At 40.9% G+C, this 26,462-nt stretch overlaps 3 protein-coding genes across 3 annotated transcripts; 2 read left to right on the top strand and 1 right to left on the bottom strand.

Moving 5' to 3' along the window:
- The first annotated feature begins 2,967 nt into the window (after positions 1-2,967).
- On the top strand, positions 2,968-7,867 carry LOC108942371 (claudin-10-like). The gene is made up of 5 exons (XM_018765698.1): positions 2,968-3,187; positions 5,404-5,565; positions 5,642-5,723; positions 6,127-6,231; positions 7,726-7,867. The coding sequence occupies exons 1-5, from the start codon at positions 2,968-2,970 to the stop codon at positions 7,865-7,867; spliced, it is 711 nt and encodes a 236-aa protein (XP_018621214.1).
- Positions 7,868-12,697: 4,830 nt separating this feature from the next.
- On the top strand, positions 12,698-14,737 carry LOC108942381 (claudin-10-like). Its single transcript, XM_018765711.2, has 6 exons — positions 12,698-12,734; positions 12,972-13,234; positions 13,956-14,117; positions 14,198-14,279; positions 14,382-14,489; positions 14,587-14,737. Exons 2-6 carry the CDS (start codon positions 13,003-13,005, stop codon positions 14,735-14,737), a joined length of 735 nt encoding a protein of 244 aa, XP_018621227.2. The 5' UTR covers positions 12,698-12,734; positions 12,972-13,002.
- Positions 14,738-15,702: 965 nt separating this feature from the next.
- LOC108918515 (zinc finger protein Dzip1-like) lies at positions 15,703-22,377 on the bottom strand. Its single transcript, XM_018725863.2, has 9 exons — positions 22,355-22,377; positions 21,158-21,258; positions 20,763-20,915; positions 20,223-20,351; positions 19,958-20,027; positions 18,578-19,399; positions 18,260-18,372; positions 17,359-17,521; positions 15,703-15,814 (listed from the first exon to the last, which is right to left on the bottom strand). Exons 2-9 carry the CDS (start codon positions 21,251-21,253, stop codon positions 15,732-15,734), a joined length of 1,629 nt encoding a protein of 542 aa, XP_018581379.2. The 5' UTR covers positions 21,254-21,258; positions 22,355-22,377; the 3' UTR covers positions 15,703-15,731.
- Between the last annotated feature and the right edge of the window lie 4,085 nt (positions 22,378-26,462).

Below are 26,462 nucleotides of genomic sequence, written 5' to 3'. Positions count from 1 at the left end.
ACACACACACACCGGCCACTTTATTAGCTACACCTGTTCAACTGCTTGTTCATGCAAATATCTAATCAGCCAATCACATGGCTGCATCTCAGTGCATTTAGGCATGTAGACATGGTCAAGACAATCTGCTGAAGTTCAAACTGAGCATCAGAATGGGAAAGAAAGGTAATTTAAGTGACTTTGAAAGTGGCATGGTTGTTGGTGCCAAACAGGCTGGTCTGAGAATTTCAGAAACTGCTAATCTACTGGGATTTTCACACACAACCATCTCTTGGGTTTACAGAGGATGATCAGAAAAAGAGAAAATATCCAGTGACCAGTAGTTCTGTGGGCAAAAATGCCTTGTTGATGCCAGAGGTCAGAGGAGAATTGCCAGACTGGTTTGAGCTGATAGAAAGGCAACAGTAACTCAAATAATAACTCGTTACAACCGAGGTATGCAGAAGAGCATCTCTGAACACACCACTTGTCGAACCTTGAAGCAGATGGGTTACAGTAGCAGAAGACCACACCGGGTGCCACTCCTGTCAGTTAAGAACAGGAAACTGAGGCTACAATTCGCACAGGCTCACCAAAACTGGACAATAGAAGATTGGAAAAACGTTGCCTGGTCTGATGAGTCTCAATTTCTGCTGCGACATTCAGATGGCAGGTTCAGAATTTGGCATAAACAACATGAAAGCCATGTTGAAAGCCATCCATTCTGCCATGTATCAACAGTTCAGGCTGGTGGTGGTGGTGTAATGATGTGGGGGATATTTTCTTGGCACACTTTGGGCCCCTTAGTACCAACTGAACATCGTTTAAATGTCACATCCTACCTGAGTATTGTTGCTGACCACGTTCATCCCTTTATGACCACAGTGTACCCATCTTCTGATGGCTACTTCCAGCAGGATAACGTGCCCTGTCACAAAGCTGAAGTCATCTCAAACTGGTTTCTTGAGCATGACAATGAGTTCACTATACTCAAATGGCCTCCACAGTCACCAGATCTCAATCCAATAGAACACCTGTTGGATGGTATTGATGCAATCATGTCAATATGGACCAAAATCTCTGAGGAATGTTTACAGCACCTTGATGAATCTATGCCACGAAGAATTAATGCAGTTCTGAAGGCAAAAGGGATCCAACCTGGTACTAGCAATGTGTACCTAATAAAGTGGCCGGTGAGTGTATATGTATATATATATATGTGTATATATATGTAGAGTACTGTGCAAAAGTCTTAGACACTTAGATGTTTCACAAAATATTTGTTTTAGATGGTTATTTAAAGTCTTCTGCATTAGTGTCAATGGGAAAGAGCATATTTTAGATTTCCAAGTATTCCTTTTGCAAAAAGTCACACTATTACAGTAAGGGTTTTTATATGTCGTGAAAGGAAGAAAGTACACACACACACTATCTGAAACCGGTTATGCCAAGCGGGGTTGCGGCAAACCAGAGTCTAACCCAGCAACACGGACTGTAAGGCTGGCAGGAGAGGGGAAACACCCGTGAGGGGATGCCAGTAAAATCGCAAGGTACCTCAAGAAAGACTCGAACCCCAGACCCGCCAGAGAATGGGACCCAGCCAAGCCCGCTGTGACGCCGCTCAAGACAAGGAGTTGTTCATGATCGATGGTTACTAAGCTTTCTAGGAAGTTTATTAATTCAGAGCATTATTTTTGAAAGCATTCTCACTTTACTGCTTTTTCCCCAAGTGCCTAAAACTTTTGCACAGTACTGTATAGTGATTAACAACAGAAATTAAGGGTAGGTAATTTGATCCAAGGTACTACAGTAGGCTGAAGTTCAAACCTTGGATCTTCCTATTGCAAGGCAACAATTTTAATCATTATTTATAAATTTTATTCTATAGTGTATTTCAAGTGTATATTTGCCAAAATGCTGGAAATTATTAATGTACTTCAAAGGTTAATTTTAGATCTAATTTTTTCCTTCTGAGTGAAAAGAAGAGGCATTTCCTTATATATGCCTCTAAGAGATAAGATGTGGATTTACTAATGTTTACCACTAGATGGGTCTCCGAATTACAAAAAGAAAATATTATTAAAATGTCCTTCTCTGTCTGTATGGTACATTTTTGTAAATCTTTTACTGCAGAAATAACAATGTAAAACCAACCAGCCAACAGATCCCAAAGTCCTGACACAGTATTTATCTGTCAACCATACATATTTGTGGGCTCAGTGAGTGTTCATCAGACTCTCATCACTGGATGGTTATGACAACATTACTCATCATATGATTTCTGGAATGAGAATATGTAGGGAGAGAGAGACAGAGAAATGGTTCACATGCAGCTAGTGTGATTTTCCTTTAAAGTTTCCTGAAAATGACATACCAAGAGGAGAGGGAACACTAAAAAGCATCCACAAGAAGTCTTCCAAAGCAACTACGAGAACTATGAGAACAGCCTGAATAAACCTTAGGCTTAAAGGAAACTGCTGTCCATTCTGCTCCAAGCAATTTTTAAATGCGTGCTGCCAGTGTGTTATATTATATACTGTAACTCTGAGCCTTTCTCTGGTCATTATAGTATAGAATCAAGTAAAATTAGACAACAGATGCTAGCAGCACATTTCAGTTATGTTTTTAGGAAGCAATAATTAACTGTGATCTTTTTCATATGTCAAGTGACTTTTTTTCAGTTTTTCATCTTCATCTAGCATGTATACTGCAGAGTGATGTGTGACTGAGCGTGTGTCTGTGTGGGACCATTGGTCAGCAGGTGGCAGGCGGTGATATCCAAAGACAAAACCTCCCCCTTGAATATGTTTCAGTTCAGGACACATTAACCAGTAGTACAGTTCCACCTCAACCATTAAGTTCAGGCTATGATCCAGGAGGCAGCAGACAACATCCAGCAAGTGCAGCTCTTCTCAGGGTCTCGGCACACTCATTCTATCATCTCTGAAGATTCCATTAGCAACTGACGCCTGTTACTCTTTGGAGACAATGAGTAATACGGGAACAGAGATCTTTGCTTTCCTTTTGTCCATCTCAGGCTGGATCTTTGTTGCTGCCACCTTGCCCATGGAATACTGGAAGGTATCCAGCAATGATGGCTCAGTCATCACCACAGGCACCTACTTTTCCAACCTGTGGAAGGACTGCGTAACTGATACTACGGGCACCTCCAACTGCAAGGACTTCGAATCTATGTTGGCTCTGGATGGTCTGAATTATGTTCCTTTTTTCTTAAAACCATAGAGAAACAGAGTTTAGTTAAAATCTTTGAAAATTAATCTTCATTCTATGACACTGGCATTACTGTTTCTTATTGTAGTACACAGATGAATCAAACAAACAAAAAGATAAAGATATCTTCATTTTCAAGTGTCATAGAAATGGGAAAAAAGCTGTAGTTCTACTGTTTTACAAACACGGAAAGGCTATAGTCTTTTAAGATCAGAAATGTAATGGCTTGCATATCATATAGTACTAGAATGCTATTTACTAAATGTATAGCAGTAAATTACTGTTGTGAAAGTTAAAAAGCAAGATTTACATAAGAAAACGATGTAAGCCATAGTAATTCTTCTGTAGACTAGGCATAAGGAGAGACCCAGTAACAGAAGTGAAGTACAAATTTATGTACTATTGTGTATGTTGTTTATTTGTTGTGCCCATACCATAGCCACCAGTATCATACAGAGCCAGCACTTACATCACCTTTGACTTCAGAGTCCTAAGTAACGTTGGAGATCAGTGATTCCTGTCCTCTAACTTATAGAACTTTGTGTCACATTTCAGTCTGAGAAACCACTAGTGCTCTATGCTGCTACTTTAATCTAAATTGGTAAGCAGCTGAAAAGCTATACATTTTATCTGAAAGTGAAATGGTTTTTGTCTACTTTTACATTTTTATATAAAATTAGCTTTTACATGAGAGGGATATAGTGACGCAGCGGGTTTGACCAGGTCCTGCTCACCAGTGGGTCTGGGGTTCGAGTCCTGCTTGGGGTGCCTTGCGATGGACTGGCCCCCCATCCTGGGTGTGTCCCCTCCCCCTTCAGCCTTGTGCCTTGTGTTGCTGAGTTAGGCTCCAGTTTGCTGCAATCCTGCAGGTTTTGTGTGTGTGTGTGTGTGTGTGTGTGTGTGTGTGTGTGTGTGTGTGTGTGTGTGTGTGTGTGTGTGTGTGTGTGTGTGTGAGAGCTTTTACATGAGAAGTTTCCAGTAAAGCTAGTATTTGTCAATAAATTAAAAACTAGCAGAAACAGAACAGTCTGTCCTTGAGCACATCAATTATATTTACTGTCCTATAATGAAGCAAAGAACAAATCAACTTCCTGTATTTGTGTGTGTGTCCCCTATTAGCATTTCTTGAAATGTCAGTAAGTCACTAGTAATTTAAACATGTTTCTAGTTGTTGAAAATTAAAGAAACATTGATTATGAAATAAATGTTTGATATATGACAGCTTTGCGTTTATAGTTGATTAGTCACCCAGAAGGGTCGATAAAACAAAATGTAATTGTTACACTATTCAAATTAATTGCCATTATAGCCCAACGACAGAACACATTAAGGCAGTTAATAAGCAAATAGTGAAAAATGAGAGTAAAACACTTTATAATCATAATTTGTCCGTGAATTTGCAGCAAATACATCTACCAGTGGAATCATCTACCAGCAAATGCAATTTGTACATAGGCTTTTTTTGTTGCAGTCTCCCAAATGTACTAACTGAAGGTAAATATCAACTTTTATTGTAAGTGGGCCATCCAAGCGCAGTTCTTTTCAGTTTGAGCTGTCAACACCAGACACAAAATAGAAAACTGTTGTGGAACTGGTGGGTGAAATGACACATTAAGACTGATCAAGCACCAATGGTGGCCATGAGTGACACTTGTAGGACAAAAGACATCCAGCTGGATTTTGCCACCAGTCCACCCAGTACATCTAGCTTAGCCAAGTAAGACATATGGGTTGATGAGCTGCTGTTTGTTCCCATTCATTCTGGCATATTTTCAAAAAGCATAGTTCATCATAATGGTCTGACAGCAGCAGGTAGCATAGTGGTTTAAGTAAACCAGCAAGGGACTTATTCTAAACTGTTTTGGTAAAAAGTACCCAGCTGTATATGTAAAATTATTGCATATTAAGACTGTAAGTTGCTTTAAACAAAAGCATCAGTTAAACAAATCAATGCAAAGAAATACCAAAAATGTAGTTGTTTGATTCTTTGGAGAAAAATTTGAAATTCTATTTAGAGGCTGCAATTTCATGTAACTGAAATGAGACCTTTTAGTTTTGTTCTCAGTTTACATTCCAGTCCCAGAGGAGTACCATAACTCACTGTAAAAACTATCTGGAAAATCATTTCCTGTGATAAAATAAATATGTGGCCTCTTGATGGTTTTTCCCTCTTCTGTCCATGTCAACCAACAGGTTACCTCCACGTGTGCCGTGCCCTTCTGGTCTCCTCCGTCATCATGAGTTTCTTTGGTGCCATTTTCGCCCTGTTCGGCATGAAATGCACAAAGATCGGCGGGTCCGACAAGACCAAGTCCAAGATTGCATTCTTTGCAGGACTAAACTTCTTTGTGTCTGGTAAATATTGCCTTCCGACCTTCTACATGTGTTTCACTTTTCTCTGAGCACTGAATTAACAGCTCTCTTCTTGCAGGACTCTGCTCTATGGCTGGGTTTTCTGTGTACGCTCATCAAATAATGTCTGAGTTTTTTGATCCATTCTTTTTTGATATAAAGTAAGTAGTTTCACATTTGATTTTCATGATAACTTTTAGTAATAACATTTAATGTAGGGGAATGTAGATGGAAAAATGCATCCTCTTTATATCATCTGCCCATAAAAAGAAGCATTCCAGGCAATTCACACAGTCATATTGAAGAACTGTATATATGGTGCAAAATTATATGGTCTAGCAATAATATGCATTTATGAAATGAAGTTGTAAAATAAATCATGCCTGTCTTATGTGGCCTGCTTGGAAAAAATTAAATTTTTATGTTTAGAATTTATTTGAATAGTACCAATATGCAAAAGTTCAAATAGATCATGCTATTGGAACCAGTCCATTTCCTTTCCTGCACAGCAATATATTCTGCTAACAGTCATCTCTGTCCTCTGATTCATTCCGTACACTACAGGTTTGAACTGGGAGCTGCCCTGTTCATTGGCTGGTCAGGTTCAGTCGCTAGTATCATGGGCGGCTTTGTTTTCTGTTACTCTCTGATGGACAGCATCTGCACAAGGTTTGTTAGTGCCATTTATTATTATTAGTGTTCATAGCATTATTATTTGCTGGCTCACCAAATGCTTCTTTCTATATTGTCATTTATGCACCTGAGTAAAAGCATTTAGGTTGAATCACCTGGATGCATTTAACCTCCTGGAATGTGGACACACAACATTTGGTTACACATCCACCTTCTTAACTACCCCCACCATTTTGAAAAAAATATTTCTTAAAAATGGATTTAAGTCCATGATTGGCACGGTAGTATACGGAGTTGCATTGGTACCTCACAGTGCCTGGTTTGTACTGTCACACATGGGTTTGTTGTGGCTCAGCCTGTGAGGAGTTGGGATAGGCACTAGACCACCAGGACCCTGCATTATACAAGCACTTAGAGAAAATGGGGGGTAATGGATTAGACTTCATTATTTCCAACATAGCTGCACAAGTAATCACACAATTCAAAATTTTTGGTTTCTAAGATGTCTAAAAAACACCAAAGCTCAATTGCTATATAATTACTATAGAAAAGCAAAAAAAAAAATAAAAAATTGCTAAAAAATGTGTCTCAGGAATATTCCGATTCACTCTTTTTCTGAAAAACCCTGAAATGTATTGGTGTCGTTTTTCTAGTTCTGAACATTTTGTGTTCTGATAAAAGCAACAAAAGACATTTGCTTCATTTTTAGTTGATTAATTCCTGGTTTTTAGCACCAAATGTTACGATATTTAACTGACAATGTCACCTTGGGTGTCTCTGAGGGGAAATGAGTAGGTTCTGCTTCGCCTTTACAGGTGCCTGTGGGCACGCAGTACCCTGTGCGCCTCTGACCTTATGCAACGTAACCTGTTGCCTAAGATTTACTACAGGGGATGGAGTATTTGAACAGATTCATGACGCCATGATTCTGTCACTGTTTATTAGCCTCCTTCAACGGCTCAGAAAAATCTTCTTTCTATTCTTTTTGTTAATTCGGCTGAGTAAGGGCATGTTGAAATTGGAAGTGTTTTGTAAGTCTGAAATTACAGCAAACTTGATCATAAGGTTACATTACTATGTGTAGATAGCACTGAAAGATGGTTACAAGGTGGCACAGCGGGGTGCACTACCCCAGAGCAGCATGTGCAAAAACAGGCCTGAATCCAGCGCAATCTAAGTGGGTTATGTATGTTCTCCCTCCATGTGTGGGTTTCCTTCCTCAGAGCAAAGATACATTTTAAATTGTCTTTAGTGTATGAATGAGTGTGTGATGAACTGACCCATCCAGAATATACCTTGCCTTCTGCCCTATGCTTCTGGGATAGGCTCCGGACAACTGCGATTTAACACATGGTTAATAATAATGGATGGATTTCTGAAATCCTTCTAGTATACATTTATTCTTTTCTTCAAAAAAAACCCTGTTTTACACTTACTTCATGAATTCAGTAATTTTTCAGATATTGTTTGAAGGCAAAATTAAAATGATTTTCTGTGATACCAACCTTTTCATGTCTATTTCCCCATTAGCCAAGAGGAATATTCATACACTGGCACCAATCCTCTGCCCACCTCATACACCAAACACAACTACAAGCATAACCATTTCCACAAGGCAACTCCAGACTACAGCTCCACCTCTTTGCAGTTTGGAAAGAATGCCTACGTGTAGCCAGTTGATTTAATTTTACAGTTTGGGTAAATCAAATGTTATTTTTCATGTTAGAATAAACAATTTTATCCAGAAATTTTCATCTATATACATAATGATATATTACACACAGTCTAGATGTGCATAAAATTTAATAAAACTATGGGAATGTGTAACTGTGTTTTACATTCAAGATTTTATACACTTTTTGTACATTTTGTAACCTTTGTTACAGAGATTAATTATGTCAACATTGTTACGTATTCCTCATGTAGACTGCTGTAAAATAAAATAGGTTTTGCTATAGGAAATGTTTTTTTTTTTCTTTTTTAAACCAAGTAAGAGATTCTTTTCACACTAGTGTGACTCAGATACAAATGGTGGATATCTGCACACAACAAATTAGGTTGTCAAAAAAGTGTTTTACAAGCAATATTTCCAATTAAATAAATAAATGAAACCAAACACATCATTGTGGGGAAAAAAATGAAAAATTTTGCCTGAAAGGCAATCAAGTACAACTCCCAAAAAGTTCAACAAGTATGCTTAGAACAAACGAACATCTATGTCAGTAATGCCAAAAGCTGGACAGATGATGAAATGTGAAAACTATACTCTTGAAGCTACTCTGTAACTCAGATTACACAACATTACAATGTCTGGTAAAAGCACACTGCAATTCGTAGGTCACCCTGAAACGTGGCTCCATTATGCAGCACGTACATGAGCAGTCATCTATATTCAGATTATTGTTATTTTAAGGATCATGAGGTTAAGAAACTGGTTTCATGAAAACAAAATGAGTCACGTCAACAATTAAAACAGGAAAAATCAGTGTGAATTTGAATTAAATACTCACAAGGGGATAAATAAAATTTGCTTTATGTTCACATACATTCATATAGTCAATGAAATGGAAAAAAAAAAATTGTATATGGAAAATTACATTTAATGTCAAATATGAAGTAAATGGAAAACTTTGCTGTTAATACTTGTTGTTAATAATTAAATATTTTCCATGCCATGTCATGACAGACTGAGGTCACCCTTGACCCTAGTTCTCCGAAGCAGGATGACAGGAAAAAGTTTTGCTGTTGTCCTAATCACTGCAGTGCTTCCTGTTCTGGAAGGTGGACTGAGTGTATTCATCTTTATCTGGCATCCATCTCCACCTGTTGATCAGTGGAAACCTGAATCCCACCGTCCCCTTTAAACGTGAGGGTATTGCTGATATCCTGCAGTTCTGGCCCGTTGACATGTGCCATAGCAAACAGTCAGCTGTCCTTCCTGCCAACAGAGGGCCTGGTAGTTCAGCTGTTTGTACCACTGTTTGGAAAGAGCTCAGCCGTGCGCTTACACATCTGTGCTCCAAGCAGGATGCTGTTGGGCATCTGCAGCTCAGATTTTAGTTTGTACTCTATCATTTTGCAGTGTTCATTTTTGTGCACTATAGAAAAATACTTTTCTGTGTAGCAGCACTGTGTTCATGTCAGGTCAAACCATTTTTAATCTATTAGTAGTAGGTGACTGATGGCATCGTGGGTGGAGCAGCTGCCTTTGGCTCCAAATGTTGCTGGTTCAATCTCCGCCTCTGGCTGTGGTGCCCTTGAGCAAGGTGCCTGTCCTCCAATTGCTCCAGTACCCTCACCCAGCTGTGTAAGTGGGTGACTAGTTGTGGCCCTGCAACAGACTGCCCCCCAACCTTGTACCTAATGTCTCCAGGACAGGTTATGGCCTGCCACAACCCTGTTCAGGACAAGTGGTCCTTGTGATTGGTTGAATGGTTAGTAATAGATCATGGCACAATTCTAAATTCTAGAGAGGTCCATTATAGTTACTAATATACATAGGTAGTGTTGCATAATACTTTCACAGCTAGCACATAAAGGCAAATCCAGAAAGCTCAACATGAAATCACCTTTAACAAGCCACTGATTTCTCAAGGTCACACACAGGTAAGCATTGATGACAACAGAGTATAGTTATTCTTTAGGAAGACATTCATTCCCTTTGAACAAATTAACTTATTAAAATAGTGATTGAATTGTTGTATAGGCCTATGAAGTAATTGAAAGACACTCCACAAATTCCATATTAATTAACATGAAAAGCGCAGCTGGAGTCTTTACTTATTAATCCTCCAATGCACTGAAAGACTGCCAAATAGCACTCATAACCCTGCTATTGTCGGTGATTCCTTGGACCTCCAGGCCTTGATTATAAAAAATAAGACCATCGTTGACTTGTGGTTTTTAAATAACTCTTTGGGATGTACTAATTTACTGAACATTTTCAATATTAAGATTGGAGATGTGAACAAAGCAGACTGTATTCGTACGTGCTCAACGCAAGTGTGGACTTCTGTGGCCAAGCAGTTCATAGTGAAAGGCCTGAGTTTAAATCCACTTAGATTAATTATCCTTTATGAAGTAATGATGTGCCTTTGAAAGCATAACACAGATAGTCTTGAAAATTTAATCAGCTGAAAGATCCGCACCATTACAAATTACATATATTTTCTGTGAGACATGTATTTCACTTGTCGCGGTAAATAAGGGTTTGTCATGATCAAAAATGTGAGGCGGATGAGTAGGTGAGGACCCTATTGTGGGTGCTTTTATTTGAAGTGCAAACAAGGAGTAGGCAAGAGACGCTGTCGGGGACAGGCGCAGATCGATCAATGTGCAGACGTCGTTCTTGGGATGAGACGAGAGGTGTAATCAAAAGAGCAGAGCCACGGGTCAGAAACCAGGACATGAGAGCAGGAACAAGGGGAAGGAAATGAAGGAGATTGGGGAAGACAAGGAGGAGAAGGCTGTGTATTGCTGACTCGCTGGACATATGGTTTCACCCGATGAGGTTCCGCGACCAGGTGTGCAGGAGCAGCCTCTTTATACCCTGTCTCCTGATCAGGGCAGGTGCTGGTGTCAAGCGCAAGGTCGTGGGCATGATAGTACCCCCTACGGGTGGCTCCTTCTGCCCTACAGCCTCTGCACAGGCATCCCTTGGGCCTGGGCACTGGCCGGTCTGGATGGTTCCTGTGAAAGTTGGAAATCAAAACAGGATCAAGTATGTCCCGTGCAGGGACCCAACATTGTACCTCCGGGCTATAGCCCTCCCAATCTACCAGGTATTGTAATCCCCTCGCTGCTGCCTGGACTCAAGAAGCACCTGAAAGGTGTATGCGGGGGCGCTGTCCACCTACACTGGAGGGAACAGCACGCCGTCCTGAGGGGACTGGAACAGGGATGTCTGGCATGGCTTGAGAAGGGATACATAGAACGTAGGACATATGCGTAGCTGTAGGGGCAGTTGTAATCAGTAGGTCACTGGGTTGACCTGGCAAAGAACCTTGAAGGGGCTGATATACCATGGGCTGAGCTTCCTTGATGGGACCTGCAGCTTGATGTCTCTGGTGGACAGCCATATTCCTTGCCCACAGGCTTGTCTGCTGGACCGGGTTCAACTTCCTGGATGGTCCAGAGATCCTGTAAAAACTGACATCAAACAGGAGCCACAACACATTTCTCAGGTAGGATGAGCTCTGGGGGACCTGGATGCAGGTTGTTCTTGTGCATGTGGAATAAGGCGCCAGCCTTAGTGTTTTTCATGCCTGGCTGATAAGACACTGTGAACCTGAAGCAGGTGAAGAAAAATTCCAGTGGGCTTGACTGGGGGTTCAGATGGCTAGCCATCTGCAGGTATTCCTGGTTACAGTGGTTGGCGAACACCAGGAATGGGTTTGCGGCCCCCTCAAACCAGTGTCGCCACTCCTCCAAGGCTAATTTGATAGCCAACAATTCCTGATTCCCCTCGGCCGGGAAAAGTATGTGCAGGGGTACAGCTTCAGAGGGGTGCCCTCCCATTAAAATAACACAACCCCGACAACCGATGCGTAGACCTCCACTATAAATGGTACCATGGGGTCCAGGTGTTTGAGGATCAGCACTGCCATGAACTGCTCCTTCAGCTCCCAGAAGGTTAGCTGTGCCTTGTCGGTCCACGCGCGACAAGAACCCTTGCGTGGGAGCAGGGCTGTGAGGGGGGTGGCCATTAAGCTAAAGCCATGAATGAACCTTCAATAGAAGTTCGCAAAACCCCTGAATCAATGCAACGCTTTCACTGACTTCGGCCTGGGTCATTCCGATACCGCTCAGACCTTTTTGAGATCCATGGCGGTGGTGCAGTGGGTTGGACCACAGTCCAGCTCTCCAGTGGGTCTGGGGTTCGAATCCTGCTTGGGGTGCCTTGCGGCGGACTGGCGTCCCGTCCTGGGTGTGTCCCCTTCCCCCTCTGGCCTTACGCCCTGTGTTGCTGGGTAGGCTCTGGTTCCCCGTGACCCCATATGGGACAAGCGGTTCTGAAAATGTGTGTGCGTCTGTGCGTGTGTGTGTGTGTGTGTATTTTTCATATTAACCCTCTCCATGCAGATATTGCAAATTAGCATCAGCTGGTACAGATTTTTCCTACTGCTAGTATTAATTTGGCCCTCAGAGCCATAAAACAACACATAAAACATGTTCATCATAAGCAGTTTTATTTTTCGTTATTGCTGCATCATGGCCTCATCTGATAATCGTTATGCCTGCTCGCACCCCACCCTCCCTCCGTACCTCCCATCCAACAGTCCCCTCCTACCTGTAGAAATGAGCCACTCTCTGTCACTTCCATATCTGCAGTGCCATCTTCATACAATATAATTCAAAACCAAATGACAGATTTTCCCAAAGATGTGCTCATGGGAAAAAAAAAAAAAACTGCTACCGTGTACAACTGATAACTGTACAGATAAAAGTGCATGGGGTGAAAAGCCTTATGTTATTTTTTTTCATTTAGGGAAGATCAGAGAACACAAGATCACCTGTAGTAATCGGGCAGACACTGCACGGTATGTTCTGAAATCTAATTGTTCTGCATCTGAAAGGTGAGCACTCTTTATCCTCATTATTAAGTTCCTAAATAAATTTTGTTCAAAGATTTCTGAATTTGTACCCATTTGTATAATTTACTACTCCATTTGAAGAATGTTATCAAAGGGAATCAAACTTGCAGGATACAGACCCATGTACTTTACCATAATGCCATCTTTGGTCTGATTACCATGCTCTAACCTCCTCTGTTGTAGGTTTAACATAGACTGGCCACAGATTACTGCCATGGAGTGCAGAGCCTTGCTGATGTATTTGGAAATCAGCTGCTTTGTGGTGTGCCTGTCTGGGTGGGCGCTGGTGTGCTCCACCATGCCCACTGAGTACTGGAACTTCTCCACCGGTGATGGTGCCGTGCTCACCTCCTCCAGCTACTACTCCAACCTCTGGAAGGACTGTGTGTCCGACTCCACCGGAGTATCTGATTGCAAGGAATTCGTATCCATGCTGGCACTGGAATGTAAGTGAAGCCCCTTCATTTCCTGCTCTACAGAAAAGGGAATGAGGAGCCATAATGAAATTGTGATAACAGCTCTTTAGTCTGTTCTTTACAGTGAGTCATAACAAACAAACACACTGGTATTTCCTTTAAACCTCCTCTACTAAAAATATACTGATAGCATGTTTTAATCAATATGTATAATTTTCAAGTTATTTTCCTTAGCTCTTTGTATTGAGAGAAAAAAAATGACACATTAGGGAATTAATTATGGTAATCTACTGCCATGAAATCAGGATAAAGCAATTCAGATGTATCAGTCATTTCCTTAATGATGACTGCATTTGAAATTGTCAGAGAGAATGTCATACTTTATATCTCTGTGTTCATTGTACAGTCACTTCATCAGAAGCTTACTATATTGCATAAGTATTTCAGTGCTGTCGATAAGAAACCACAGCACAGATAGTAATGTATTTTCCAGAAGGAAATGACAAATGTATGTTAGCAGCTTGTTGTTGCACTTTTTCAAGCATCATGTAAGGAGAAATGAGCGCTAATGAAAATGAGCTGCAAAAACACTGTCAGTGTTGTTGTTGTTCAGTCAAATGCAGACTTCTCCAGCTGCAATTTGCACATAACATTCTTTGTAATATTACAATAACTTTGACCCATGGCAGGAGAGGCACCCACAACACAAAATAATGCAACAGGTGTGTTCTTCTCTTGTCTCCTGGCACAGTGTACATCCATGTGTGCAGGGCTCTTGTCATCATTTCTATTATCCTTGGCTTCTCTGGATCCACGCTTGCCCTTATTGGTATGAAGTGCACAAAGATTGGGGGGTCCGATGCTGTTAATGCAAGAGTTACCTTCTCGGCAGGTGTGAACTACCTGACCTCAGGTATGCACTTCTTCCCGCACCAAGCAAAAATATACTCAGAAATTGGTCAGTTTTTCCTGGAATGTGACTGTCTTATTTAGGGTTGTGTGCCATGACTGCATTCTGCTGGTATGGAAACAAGATCAGGACGGAATTTGTGAATCCTGATTTCCAAGATACGAAGTAAGTAAAGACTAATTCGAAGGTAAAGACACTGAAGCGTTTATGTTAAAACACACTGAAGTGTTCTTTGAGTTTGACAGTGTTATACACATTTCTTCACAGGTATGAATTTGGCGCTGCTATCTTTGTGGGCTGGGGTGGCTCCTCTCTGCTCATCATAGGGGGATTTGCATACTGCTACTTAGCCAACAAAGAGGACCTTTTCTCCAGGTATGGTCAACAGTGACACTTATTCAGTGGTACTCTCTTCCTTTGTGTTAAACTCAAGTCTTCCAAGCCTTTTTGTATCTCTGCTTTTCCCTTTAAGATCCAAACGACAACTCAAACGCATCTCCTTCACTAAGACCCAAACAAATCCAGTCACCGTTACATCCCTGTCACTAAGTGAGAATTTGGAGGGCAGAAGAACAAGGACCAATGGGACCTCTAGCAAAATGCCTTTGGATTCTTTTGTGTAATTTTTATATATTCAAGAGCTATCTGAGTCTCACTGAATATTCAATATTTAATATCCAATATATTCTTACATATCATTATATATTTTTCTATATTTGTATTAATGACTGATTCTGTCTTTAAGGTACTTGCATACAAATTTACCTATTGAAATCCTACAGGTGGCTATAGCAGTCAAAATAATACGCAAGAGAAAAAAAATCAAACAGAAAACCAGTTTTTTTTTTTTTTTAAAAGTTGGTTAGTCACATTCTACAAACTTGTGTAGCTCAGGGGGGTGTGGTGGCGCAGTGGGTTGGACTGGGTCCTGCTCTCTGGGAGGTCTGGGGTTTGAGTCCTGCTTGGGGTGCCTTGCGGCGGACTGGCGTCCTGTCCTGGGTGTGTCCCCTCCCCCTCCGGCCTTACGCCCTGAGTTGCCAGGTAGGCTCCGGTTCCCCGCGACCCCGTATGGGACAAGCGGTTCAGAAAGTGTGTGTGTGTGTGTGTGTGTGGCTCAGTATAGCTTTACAGAAAGCTATCAGCTCATACAGTAGTTTTATTTATGATATAAAAATTAGATAGCAGCTAGTATCACCTTGAAAACAACCTACAGAGAAACTTCATCACAACTGCCTATTTGTTGTTTGAATTAAGTGACATTTCATTGTTAATGATGATTTTACAACTATGGTTACTAGGCAAGTAGAACTTGTTACCTGGAGAATAGTTTGCAAGCTAGCGACACACCGGAAGATGTGGTGCCCTGGCAATTTCTTTGCAGATGTTAACACATAAGCTATATTGACAGCTTACATCATTACATACATACTGTTTGTTAAAAAAAAAAAAAGGTACAGGTACATGTTAAAAATCATCACTTATGTCAAGTATTGAATTACAAATAAAAACAGAAAATCCAGCAATATATTAACATAATTTTTATTATATATTGCTAATTTTACATATTATAATTACAAACATTTTGGATGGTTAACCTTTACAAATCTGTAATATTCATTACATCTTGTCTTTAGAATCACTGCAGTCAAGTAGTGTCACGGGTGTCTTCATGGTGCAGTGTGCCTTCACTTTATTAATACCTTTGGAAAAAAAGTATAAAGTTAATTATAATGCCTGATAGGCGCACAACCAAATCAGAAGCCAAATAAGATTCTGGTACAGTACTAAAACTGTGCACTTCGATAATTATCAAAGTACTTTTTGCATCCAAAGAAACATACAATTCACGTATTTATACAGCTGTAATATTTACTGGAGCAATTTGGGGTTAAGTACCTTGCTCAAGGGTAAAATCACCATAGTATGGCTTGAACTGGTAACTTTTCATTAAAAGGCTTAACCTCTATACTATTTGCTGCCCCTAAAAGGTGTTTGCAGTGTCATCATTGGGGGGGTGCAGGGTCTGCGGACTGCATTGGGTGACACCAAAGGGGGTGACACCAAAATTACTGTCTATAAAATTTTTGCACAGTGTTTCAGCAGAGATCTATTATTTTTTATAAAAAAAACATCCCTGTAGTTAGTCATACCAATAAAAGCATTTTTTGAAATTAAGCCCAGCTTACATGTATCAGTACGTACAAGGATAAAACTCTATGCACATTTACTTTTTGAACCTAATTACGATGACATTTCAAATCACGTGGTTTCGCACGCACGCGCTACAAGCACGCACTGTTTTGTCACATTTTCTTATGTTTTAGCTACAGTATTGTGGTAATTACTATTTCTGAACCTATATCAATAACTTTTGAGAATGAAGCAGTAATTAAAGAAAAAGGAGTAAAATCAAAATAGGCTTCCACTAAGTTACTAATAATGTCGTAACTAATAATGTTGTAATTCAATGTCAAAAGATTTTACTAAACAATTTTGTTGTTAGTATTCATATAATCTGTGAAATATTAAATATAGTTGTAAATTGTTTAAATGTATCACATATTATTCTATGATTAAAATAATAAACTTACATGTATAAGAATTATTGTTTATATAACTCTTTGATAACTAGAGAAATTGACAGCTTAAACATGAAGTGGGGGGACATGCTATGTTTCTTGATACATGTTTAGATATATAATAAATCTTAAATTCAGTTTTTTTTTTCATTTTAAATAGTGACACATTAAAATTTACATTTCATAGAACTTATGTGTCCAATAGATTTACACTTTACATTTTCTTATTGCTTATTTTTTAAACCTAATCCATTAATGTATCTCATGTAACTGTAAACTTTAACGTTAAAATAAACTTAATTCTGATGTAGTTCTTAAACGTTTTTACTTCAAATTCTATTCTTCTAATACTGAATTTTCACTTTAACCACATTAAACTATGTAAATGTAAATACATTTAGGCTAGGCGTATGATATTGTAATTTAAAGGTGTAATTTTAATTTTGCTAGTTGTTTGTGTTACTACTATTGCCATTACATCCAGTGATATACAGGAATTACAATTTACGAGCAACATTAGTACAAAAACATTACTAAGGATTCTGTATGGTCTGGTATGGGAGGAGGTCTATGGGGGGGGTGTTTGGTAGTTATTTTTGTCCACTCAAAAAATATAACATTTAATAAGGTAGCTAAACTCTAAGGCCAAAGTGTTTGCATCTTTCCTGTTGAAGAAGCCCAGACACTGGTGCTCATGGAATCCAAACTGTTTTTCACAGCAGCAGGTTTGCTTAGTGAAGGGTTGTCCTCTAAAGAGCAAGAATCTGAGTAATCATAGTCATTTTCATCATTGTCATCATTGTCATCACTGTCATCCTTCTCAGAATCCTGAAATTATGAGTAGAAAAGGAAGAAAATTACACAGGTAGAATCAGAGACAGAACACGCAAAAAGTATGCTAATTTAACATATATTACCAGTATTCCTCTAGATGAATCCAAGCTTTATGCTAATTGCTTTAAAAGGGAAAGGTTTCTTTATAAAGCACTATTAAAGGGAGCACAGGAAAAATCTAGAAGTGCAGTTCAAAAAGGCCTGGTGTAAACTGAAAGACTGTAAAGCTGACCGCCCTTTTTTTACACCTGGGAGAATGAAATGTTTTCAGATGCCTTTTTTTGCTGATCCCTGATTTCTCAGCATGATGTTTTATATGCAAAAGTGACAACAGTGCACACCATGATCTGAGGGCTGATACTTTGAAAGAAACAAAGAGTAATGGCTTCCCAGGTCTCCAGTGAATGAGCATACACACAATACACATACACACACACACACACACACACACACACACACACACACACCGATAGACAGGTGATAAAATGTATTATTCTTTTAAAATGCAGCAATGCATGTCCTAAGAAGTTAACAGAAACCCAAAATTTTACTTAAGTAACAGACACTTCTGGGGTTAATTTAACATGACATTAATCTCAAAAACTACCAGCCTTGCAAAATACACATCTGATTACCACAATCAGAAATAGCTATCTTTTCTGGAAAATGTTGGCAGTCACAGTGATTAATAAGCAAAGCAGTTGGATGAATATTAGAATGTGTTTCTCTCACCTCAGGTTTCTGCCACACATTTCTCTTGTGAGATAAGTCTCTTTCCATCGGCTTCTTTAAGGCTCGCTCTGTAAACAGCCTCTCAAGGTGCTGCAAATTTTTGATCAGTCCACCTGTTTACATATTTATATAAACTCAAATGAGTCAAACAAGCCGTTGTTACATCCTCATAGTTCCTGTCCATCTGGCTAAGAAGTGCAATTGACATAGAATGAGCAGAAGCCCAAGTAGCTCCTACACTGCTTTGCAGTTATTGAACAATCGATGACAGAGGCTGCAGGACAGAGAAAGCAATGAAGCTAGATGAGACCTTCTTACCTTGAGAAGCCTTCTCTTTCTTCTGGGTGGAATGCCTGTTGAGCTGCTCCTGCTGTTGGTTGTTCTCCATGTCACTCATATCTGTCCACTCAGTATCGCTATCAGCAGCCAAAGCAACAAACTCAGTCATGCTGATTTCCGCCGCTCTGGACCTTTCTACAAGCTCCTCCTTGGATCTCTCCTCCAAGCTGAACGGCTGCAACTCCTGTACGACAGGGCTTCTCCTCAAGGGACTTTTTGGTGTTTGTTTTTTCTCCTCTGCGTTCTTTTCGGTAGCACAGAAAACTTTCATACAGAAGTCTTCCAGTTCCTCAAGAAGAGTCCTCAGCAACACTGATCCCAGTTCCTTCAGGGTGGGAGTTCTGCTAAAGGACCTTTCTGCCTTCTGTTTTTTCTCCTCAACTTTATTTTCTGTAATGTAGAAAACCTTCACGATCAAGTCTTCCAGCTCCTCAACAAGAGCCTGCAATAACAATGGCCCAAGCTCCTTTATAACAGTGCTTTTCCAACCGAGAGTTTTTGGCATCTGTTTTTTTATCTCCACCTTCTTCTGCAAAACATAGAAAAGTTCTGTCCAGAAGTCTTCCAGGTCCTCAGAAAAATCTTGGGCCAATAACTTCCAAAGCTCCTTTATGATGCGGTTTCTTCTCAAATGGCTTTTGAGGCTCTGTTTTGTCACTCCAACTTTCTTTTCTTGAGCAGAGAAAAGTTCCATGCAAATATCTTCCAGCTCCTCAACAAGAGCCTGCAGTGACAGGCTCAGCTCCTTCATGAGATTTCTCCTCACAGCACATTTCTGTTTTTTTACCTCCACTTTCTTTTCTGTAAATCAGAAAAATAATCTTTAAGTCGCTATCAGAACATTGCAGAACGTTCTACAACAGTAGTAAATATCCCCATTCAATGTCAGAAGTGGGAGTGGTATATATCACATGAGGTTGAAAGTCATATTTCTGTTCATTTTCACAGTCTTAGTGTAATACTGATGTTCAATGGCAGGACAGAAGGAGAGGCCCAAAGTGAAAAAAGATGAGAAGCCAGAGTTTTGGTGTTTCCAAGAAAAGCCCAACAGAACTGCCATACAAAATTAAACTGACTAATTTTGTACGGTAGTCTTTACATATCCAAGCAGAGAATAAGCAGTCCATACAGGATGCTACCTCTCTTCTGAAATCTACTGTATAGGATTCAGTTTATTGGATAAAGTTAACTTAACCTTTATGGCATTACATTTAAATGACGGTCAGGAATTTTAATACAATTAAAATGACAAAACTCTCCACTGTGTACATAAAACTTCACATCATATACAGAATCTATGTGAATATACTACATAAAACACACAACACTACTTTATAACGCATAAACACAATATCTTACTAAGACTCGGGCCAACCCTCAGACTACACAAACCTCTGTGCTCTGGTGGATTTGAAGTAAGCGTCTCGATCTGTAGAAAAAGAAGGAAACAATGTCAAATGAACTTGAACGTAGGATTTATAGATTCTAACAAGAAAATCATGGTGTGGGAAAAACCAAACATTATAATAAGACAAATCCAGTTCCAGCGCTCAGAGAAGGTTTCCTGAATGAGGCCTGGCTGGTCATTCATGTCTTGCATCCAGCTCCTTGAGGAAATGCTGACCTGCTCTCTTTGAGACAGTATCCATTCCTTCTGTTTTTGCAGCTTTCTGTCCAGTTTATCTGCTAGTTTTCGCTTGTTTTCATCCTTAATATAGGCACTGGAGTGCAGGCTGTGCAGGTGATATAGGAACTAGAAATACAGAATTCCAGAAGCTGTCACTCTCTAGAACCTATTTATGTACTTTAGCCTCAACAGAAGTCTCATTGTTATTTTTTAAATAAACACCTATAATTACAAAATCTGCAATTTTTAGATTTCCTTCTGAGCAGGTATGTACATGCTTTGATTTCAGGCAGCTAGCAAATAGCATGATTAGAAAAAGATCAAAATTCTTGAAAATCAAGAATCAAACTGTCACTGGTAAACAGAAATTCAGGAAAGTTGTTCTGGTGCAGCCTCATATGATCGGATTGACCTCATTCTACATTCAATCAAGGTGGGCTCTGCAGTTCTGACTGTGTAATTAGACAATGCAATCGTTTAAGTACCTTCAAAAATAACGATCACACTGTCATTTTAAAACAAATTGTAATTTCTTACATCGTTTAGAAGGTCAGTCATATCGGTCAGCTTATTAAATTCCTTAAGCAACATCTGTTTAATTTCTTGCATTTTTGCCTTTTGCCTTTCGTTTTCTTCATCTTTCCACTGTTCAAGAGACTTCAACAGCTCTTTCTCCACGGATCTCTGATCCTGATCCAAAAACAGTGTACATGAAAACTCAAGAGGAAAATATTAAAATGTTCTCATATAGAAGTACTAATACAAAATATTTGCTAAAAACTGAGTTCTGTATGACACCCAGTAAATTGTGACAAATCATAAAGTCTGCAGAATGATCATACTTGTAGAAGGGAACAGCCTCCCATGTAAACAAACTATTACAGTGGTAATGTAATTCTGTATTTAACCATGCATCTGGTATACTGGTTTACCTCCAGTTTGGACATTATGAGCATTAGCTGTTCCTTCAAAGTGCTGATTTCTTCCTCCAACTTTGTAGAAAGAACATCACCCTGCATTTCAGACATGACGCCTGTGAAAAGAGAAATAGAAGATTTCAAAGTAAAAAATAAAAGGAAATCCCAACAGATGGATGGAGGAACTGCTTTTGGTTTGAGACATATGGAAAAAGACTGACAATATTCCAGCATAGAAACATGCCAATTATTATGGTTTATAAAACTGTCGGCATAAATAACAAGTCAGGTATGGGGGCACTAAAAACTAAATGCTATACACAATGGTGTAATACCTAATATTTGTGATACATTTTGATATCGAATATTAGATGGCCAAACCCGCTCTCCTGATTACACCTGTCTTACACAAAAATGTAAGAGCATTTTGGAAAATTGCTGACAACTACGAAAAGAGGTATTAAAAGTTCTGTGCCATTTGTTGCCATAAAAAAATATATATATTTTACAGTTAAAATCATATAGTATATAGTACTTACATTTACATTTATTCATTTAGCTGACACTTTTATCCAAAGCGGCTTACAATGGTAAGGTCACAATTATTACATGCTTACAATCATTTACCTATTTATACAGCTGGGTAATTTTACTGGAGCAATTTAGGGAAAGTACTTTGCTCGAGGGTACTACAGCCGTATGCACTATATAATCATATAGTACTAATAATCATATAAGTCCTAAATTACAGCATTAAATTATAACAGAATTTACTCACAATTGTCTTCTAATAATCCTTAATACCTCTTTACAATCACCTCACAGTAATGGCTTGTGATTTTGTGAAAGATGTTAGACCAGATTGGCGCTAAAATTATCTATTACACCTCTTCCCGCGTTGTTACCGTCGCCATGGAAACCAACCAGTACGCAATGATTGATAAATTACAAATCTCAAGCAGCAGGGGTAGGATCCAAAAAACCGAGATGTGTGTTATAACAGCACAGATACAGCCAGGGATTGTAGAAAACGGTACAATAATAGTACAAGAGAACTCCGCCTCTAGTTAGTACCGACTGCTCCTTGACCATTACATCGCGCACATTTGAGTCGGAGACACAACACACACAAACAAAGTGAACAGTGTTGCGCTCTTCTCACACGGGCAATATGAGCGCCAAAGTTAAATGACACAGTTTAAAGACACTTACTCTCACTCTTAAGCAAGCTGTTTTTTTTTAAAAAAAAAAAAAAAAGATGCTAGCTTTGCACAATTGACGGATAAAAAACGATAGTGGACCGTCGTGTTTACTGTAAACATTGCTGGGACTGACTGCCGTCACTATTCCTGCCAAAAACCGTTGGGCCAATGGTAGCGCGGTATGCTAATAAGACCTATTACGGGTTTGGATGGGGCGAAGAAGGACGCAGAGGCAGCGTTCATTTCAAACGTTTTATTGAAGACCGGCACACAGGGGAATAACGCTCTCGGTCCGAGGACCCCGTTTCCTCCAGGACCTGCGCTTCTTTTTTCTTTTTGTTTTTTTTAAAAAAAATCACAGATCAGGCCACTAAGGGTGTCTGGTTCCACACACTGTCCCAACTTGACATGAATAAATTTCTCCATTCATCATTTCCGGTAATTAAAATCTTCATTCAATAAATAAATTAATACTAAAAACTCAAACTGCCGTGCCAATAATAAAATCTAAGATAAAACAATAAAAATCAATAAGACCAGCTAATATGAAGACCACATGGCAGAACCTTTAAAACACCAAAAATATACCCCAAGGCTTAAAAACATACATAATAAATGATTAAAAGGAACTTACCCGGTAACATTCACCGCTCAAGAGGGACGGTCCCCTGGCCTGTTCCGAGGGTGTTACCATACGCCTTACCTACCGTTTTTGGGTGTTTCCCTTTTCACAACACGTCTCCCCTATTAATGTTTTAGTGGGATAGATGAATGATAACATACATATGCAGAATTAGAAAACAACATGCACCCACAAAACAAACTACACTACACTAAAATAAATAAACACACACACACACACACACACACACACACACACACACACACACACACACACACACACACACACACACACACACACACACACTTTCTGAACCGCTCATCCCATACGGGGTCGTGGGGAACCGGAGCCTACCCAACAACACAGGGCGTAGGGCCGGAGGGGGAGGGGACACACCCAGGACGGGACGCCAGTCCGTCGCAAGGCACCCCAAGCGGGACTCGAACCCCAGACCCACCGGAGAGCAGGACCCGGTCCAACCCACTGCGCCACCGCGCCACCGCACCCCCTAAAATAAACATGATAAATAAATAAATAACAATAAATAAATGATTAACACAAACACACCACACGCATAGTCATTTATAAGTGACTACTTAAAAGTGCAACAAGTGCTATAATTTTTTTAAATTGTGCAAAATAAATAAAATGTGCCATAAAGGGTTAGAGACCCTACACCTAACATAAAACACATAACACACTACAAAACACAACACTTACATTCACCAAAAACAGGGGTTGCGGTATTTTGTAAGTACAAAAGGACGTGTGTTACTTACCCAAGGATGGAGGATCTGCCACAAACCTGTGGGGTCACAGCCAAAAGAGGACCTTCCACCTCTCTTTGGCTTCTTAGTAACCCCATTGAGTGACATCTTTCTCTATCCTAAACGTTTGGTTGGCCCGGATTTTATGATACACACCCTGGACGCTCAAGTCTACCCCTGTCTGGACCAGCTGGGTTCTTGCGTTCCAGAGCATTTGCTTGGCTACGCTGATCACCAGCCACGTCTGGGCAGCTGCTGCATTCTGAGCGCCAGGATTCCATCCCCTTAAGACTTTGTCGTACGTCAAAACCATCTGCGGTTCGATCTTTCTGCACAGGCGAGTCACCAAACGCCAGACCTCCCACACCTGTCCGCCATCCCAAAAAGCATCTGTGAGAATTTCACTCTCGCCGCACTGGAGTCCCGGGCAGAGTGGGTGGCTGGTCAATTTGTGCCTGTACAGGCCTACTTTGACCGGCAACTTACTTTGTAGACAACGCCAGTTCAAATCTTGCAGATAGTGGTCAATCTCCTTTGGCTGAATCCTAGTCCAAGTGCCCTCCTTGAGCCCCAAAAGAACTCGAGTTCTTCTCCTCTCGTCCAGGGCCTTATACAAGGCCCTATGCTTAAGGAAGGTCTTTGCTTCTACCCCAGCCGCCATGGTCTTACTCCATTTTACAGGGTAGCTGTAATGAGCGGAGTATGTCTCAGCATTCGGCCTGATGTTGGACCAGGACTTCACCAACTGGCGCATCGGAAGGGCCAACCAAAGACACACAAGAAATACTGGTGAGGATGCTCAATCAGAGCTGCCAATCCATTACATAACTGGGAGAAGAAGACGCAATCCAGTTTAAGAGGAATGTCAGGCACATCCCTCCCTCCCTCCTCCTTTGGAGGGTACATGACCTCCCTCCTCATGTACTCATACCTGCCCCCCCCAAACAAGATCGAAAACATCCTTCGCGAGGCCTTTCAGCATTATGCAGGGCAAGGGGTACACCTGTGCGAGGTAGAGCAATGTGGAGAGGATGTCCACCTTCAGCATCAGTGTTTTCCCTATTAAGGAGAGGGACCTTGTCCTCCAGAAACCCATTTTCCGTCTGGCTTTGGTTAAACGTTCTTCCCAATTAGCTCTGGCAGCACCTTCCCTAAGAAAGTTGACCCCCAGCACCTTGAGAGGACCATTGCATCAGGAAAAACCACCGATGCAGTCTTTTCTATTTTTCCAGCTGCCGAAGAACTTGACAAGAGACTTGCCGAGGTTTAGCGCTGAGCCCGAGGCACACCCGAAAGCCCAAACCAGGCTGAGTGCCTGACCAAGCGACCGGTCCAAGCACAGGAACAACGCAGTGTCACCCACGTACTGGGTCAGCTTCACCACCTCACCACCACCCCCCGGCAGGAGCAGACTGTCAATCCCCGGGTGGGCACGGATGGCGACCGCCAGCGGCTCAATGTAAAGAACATAAAGGAGTGGGGAGAGCGGACAACCCTGCCTCGCTCCACTCCGCTGGGGCACCCAACCCCCGAGGAAGCTGTTGATGGTAACTCGGCTACCTACCTCGGTGTAGAGCACATACACCTACCTAAAAATTAGGACCAAAGCCCAGTCTATTCAAGGTGTTAAATAGGAAGCGGTGATCCACTTGGTCAAACGCCTTTTCCCGGTCCAAACCGACCAGTACGAGGAGGACCTTTCGGTCCTCCACCCAGGCAATCTCGCGTCCCGGACCAGGTGAAAATTCCAGAACACAGAAACACCCGGGTACTCTGCACGTCTGGTCATGATGGACCAGGACGGCCATTACCTTCTGCAGGCGCTCTGTCAGGACTTTTGCTGTGATCTTTCCGTCTCCAGTTGGCAAGATCGGCTTTATCGCCTTTCTTGTGCAACAAGGAGAGTACCCCTGTCCTCATGCTCTTGGTAAGCATGCCCCTGCCCAGCACCTCCTCGACAACTCGCGAAAATCCAGCCCCAAGACGTCCCAAAACTTCGAATACAATTCCACTGGTAAACCGTTGAGGCCGGGAACCTTGCACCGATTCATCTTACCAAGCGCCTCCGACAGCTCGAGCAAGGTGACAGGGCTCTCTAAGCCACCAAGGGCATCCTCGGGAATCCATGACGTCAAATTATCTAAAAAAACTCCTTTCCCTTACCGGGTCTGTTTCCCTGACTTTAAAAAGATTCCTATAAAAACGAGATGCAACCTCCAACATCTGGGTGGTGTCAGTGAAGGACTCACCCTGCTGGTTCCGCAGAGAAGTAAACCATCTCTTACGTTTCAAGTACAAACAGAAAAGCTTTGGCTTGCCGCTCATGCAGCCGCCTCAAAGTAGCCTTTATCTCGACGGCCCTATCATAATCAAAAGTCCCTCCGTTACTGTGGCAAGAATAAATCCTCTGGAATTCCTCCTCGAGCGAGCTGATATCCTGAAGTCGCAAAGTGGCACGTCAGATACAATAGTTGATGGTGAGGGCCTTGGACTTCGCTTTGACCCCCTCCCACCAATCAGCCACTGAGGGGTAAAAATCCTGCCACAGCAAAAAATTCTCATAAAAAAGGTCCCTCATCATATGGTCTGTAGGCCAGTGGGTGGTTAGGAGAACCTTCTTAAAAAGTAACGGAGGGCAACGCTACAATGTAATCTAAATGACTACAGGCACCGCAGTTGTTGCGCAAGGTAATGCCTGGATCGGTAGAGTTGTATTTCCTAAAATCATC

This window comes from Scleropages formosus, chromosome 14, assembly GCF_900964775.1.
Source record: "Scleropages formosus chromosome 14, fSclFor1.1, whole genome shotgun sequence".
Taxonomy (NCBI): domain Eukaryota; kingdom Metazoa; phylum Chordata; class Actinopteri; order Osteoglossiformes; family Osteoglossidae; genus Scleropages; species Scleropages formosus.
This window is presented reverse-complemented; position numbering and strand designations above follow the sequence as displayed.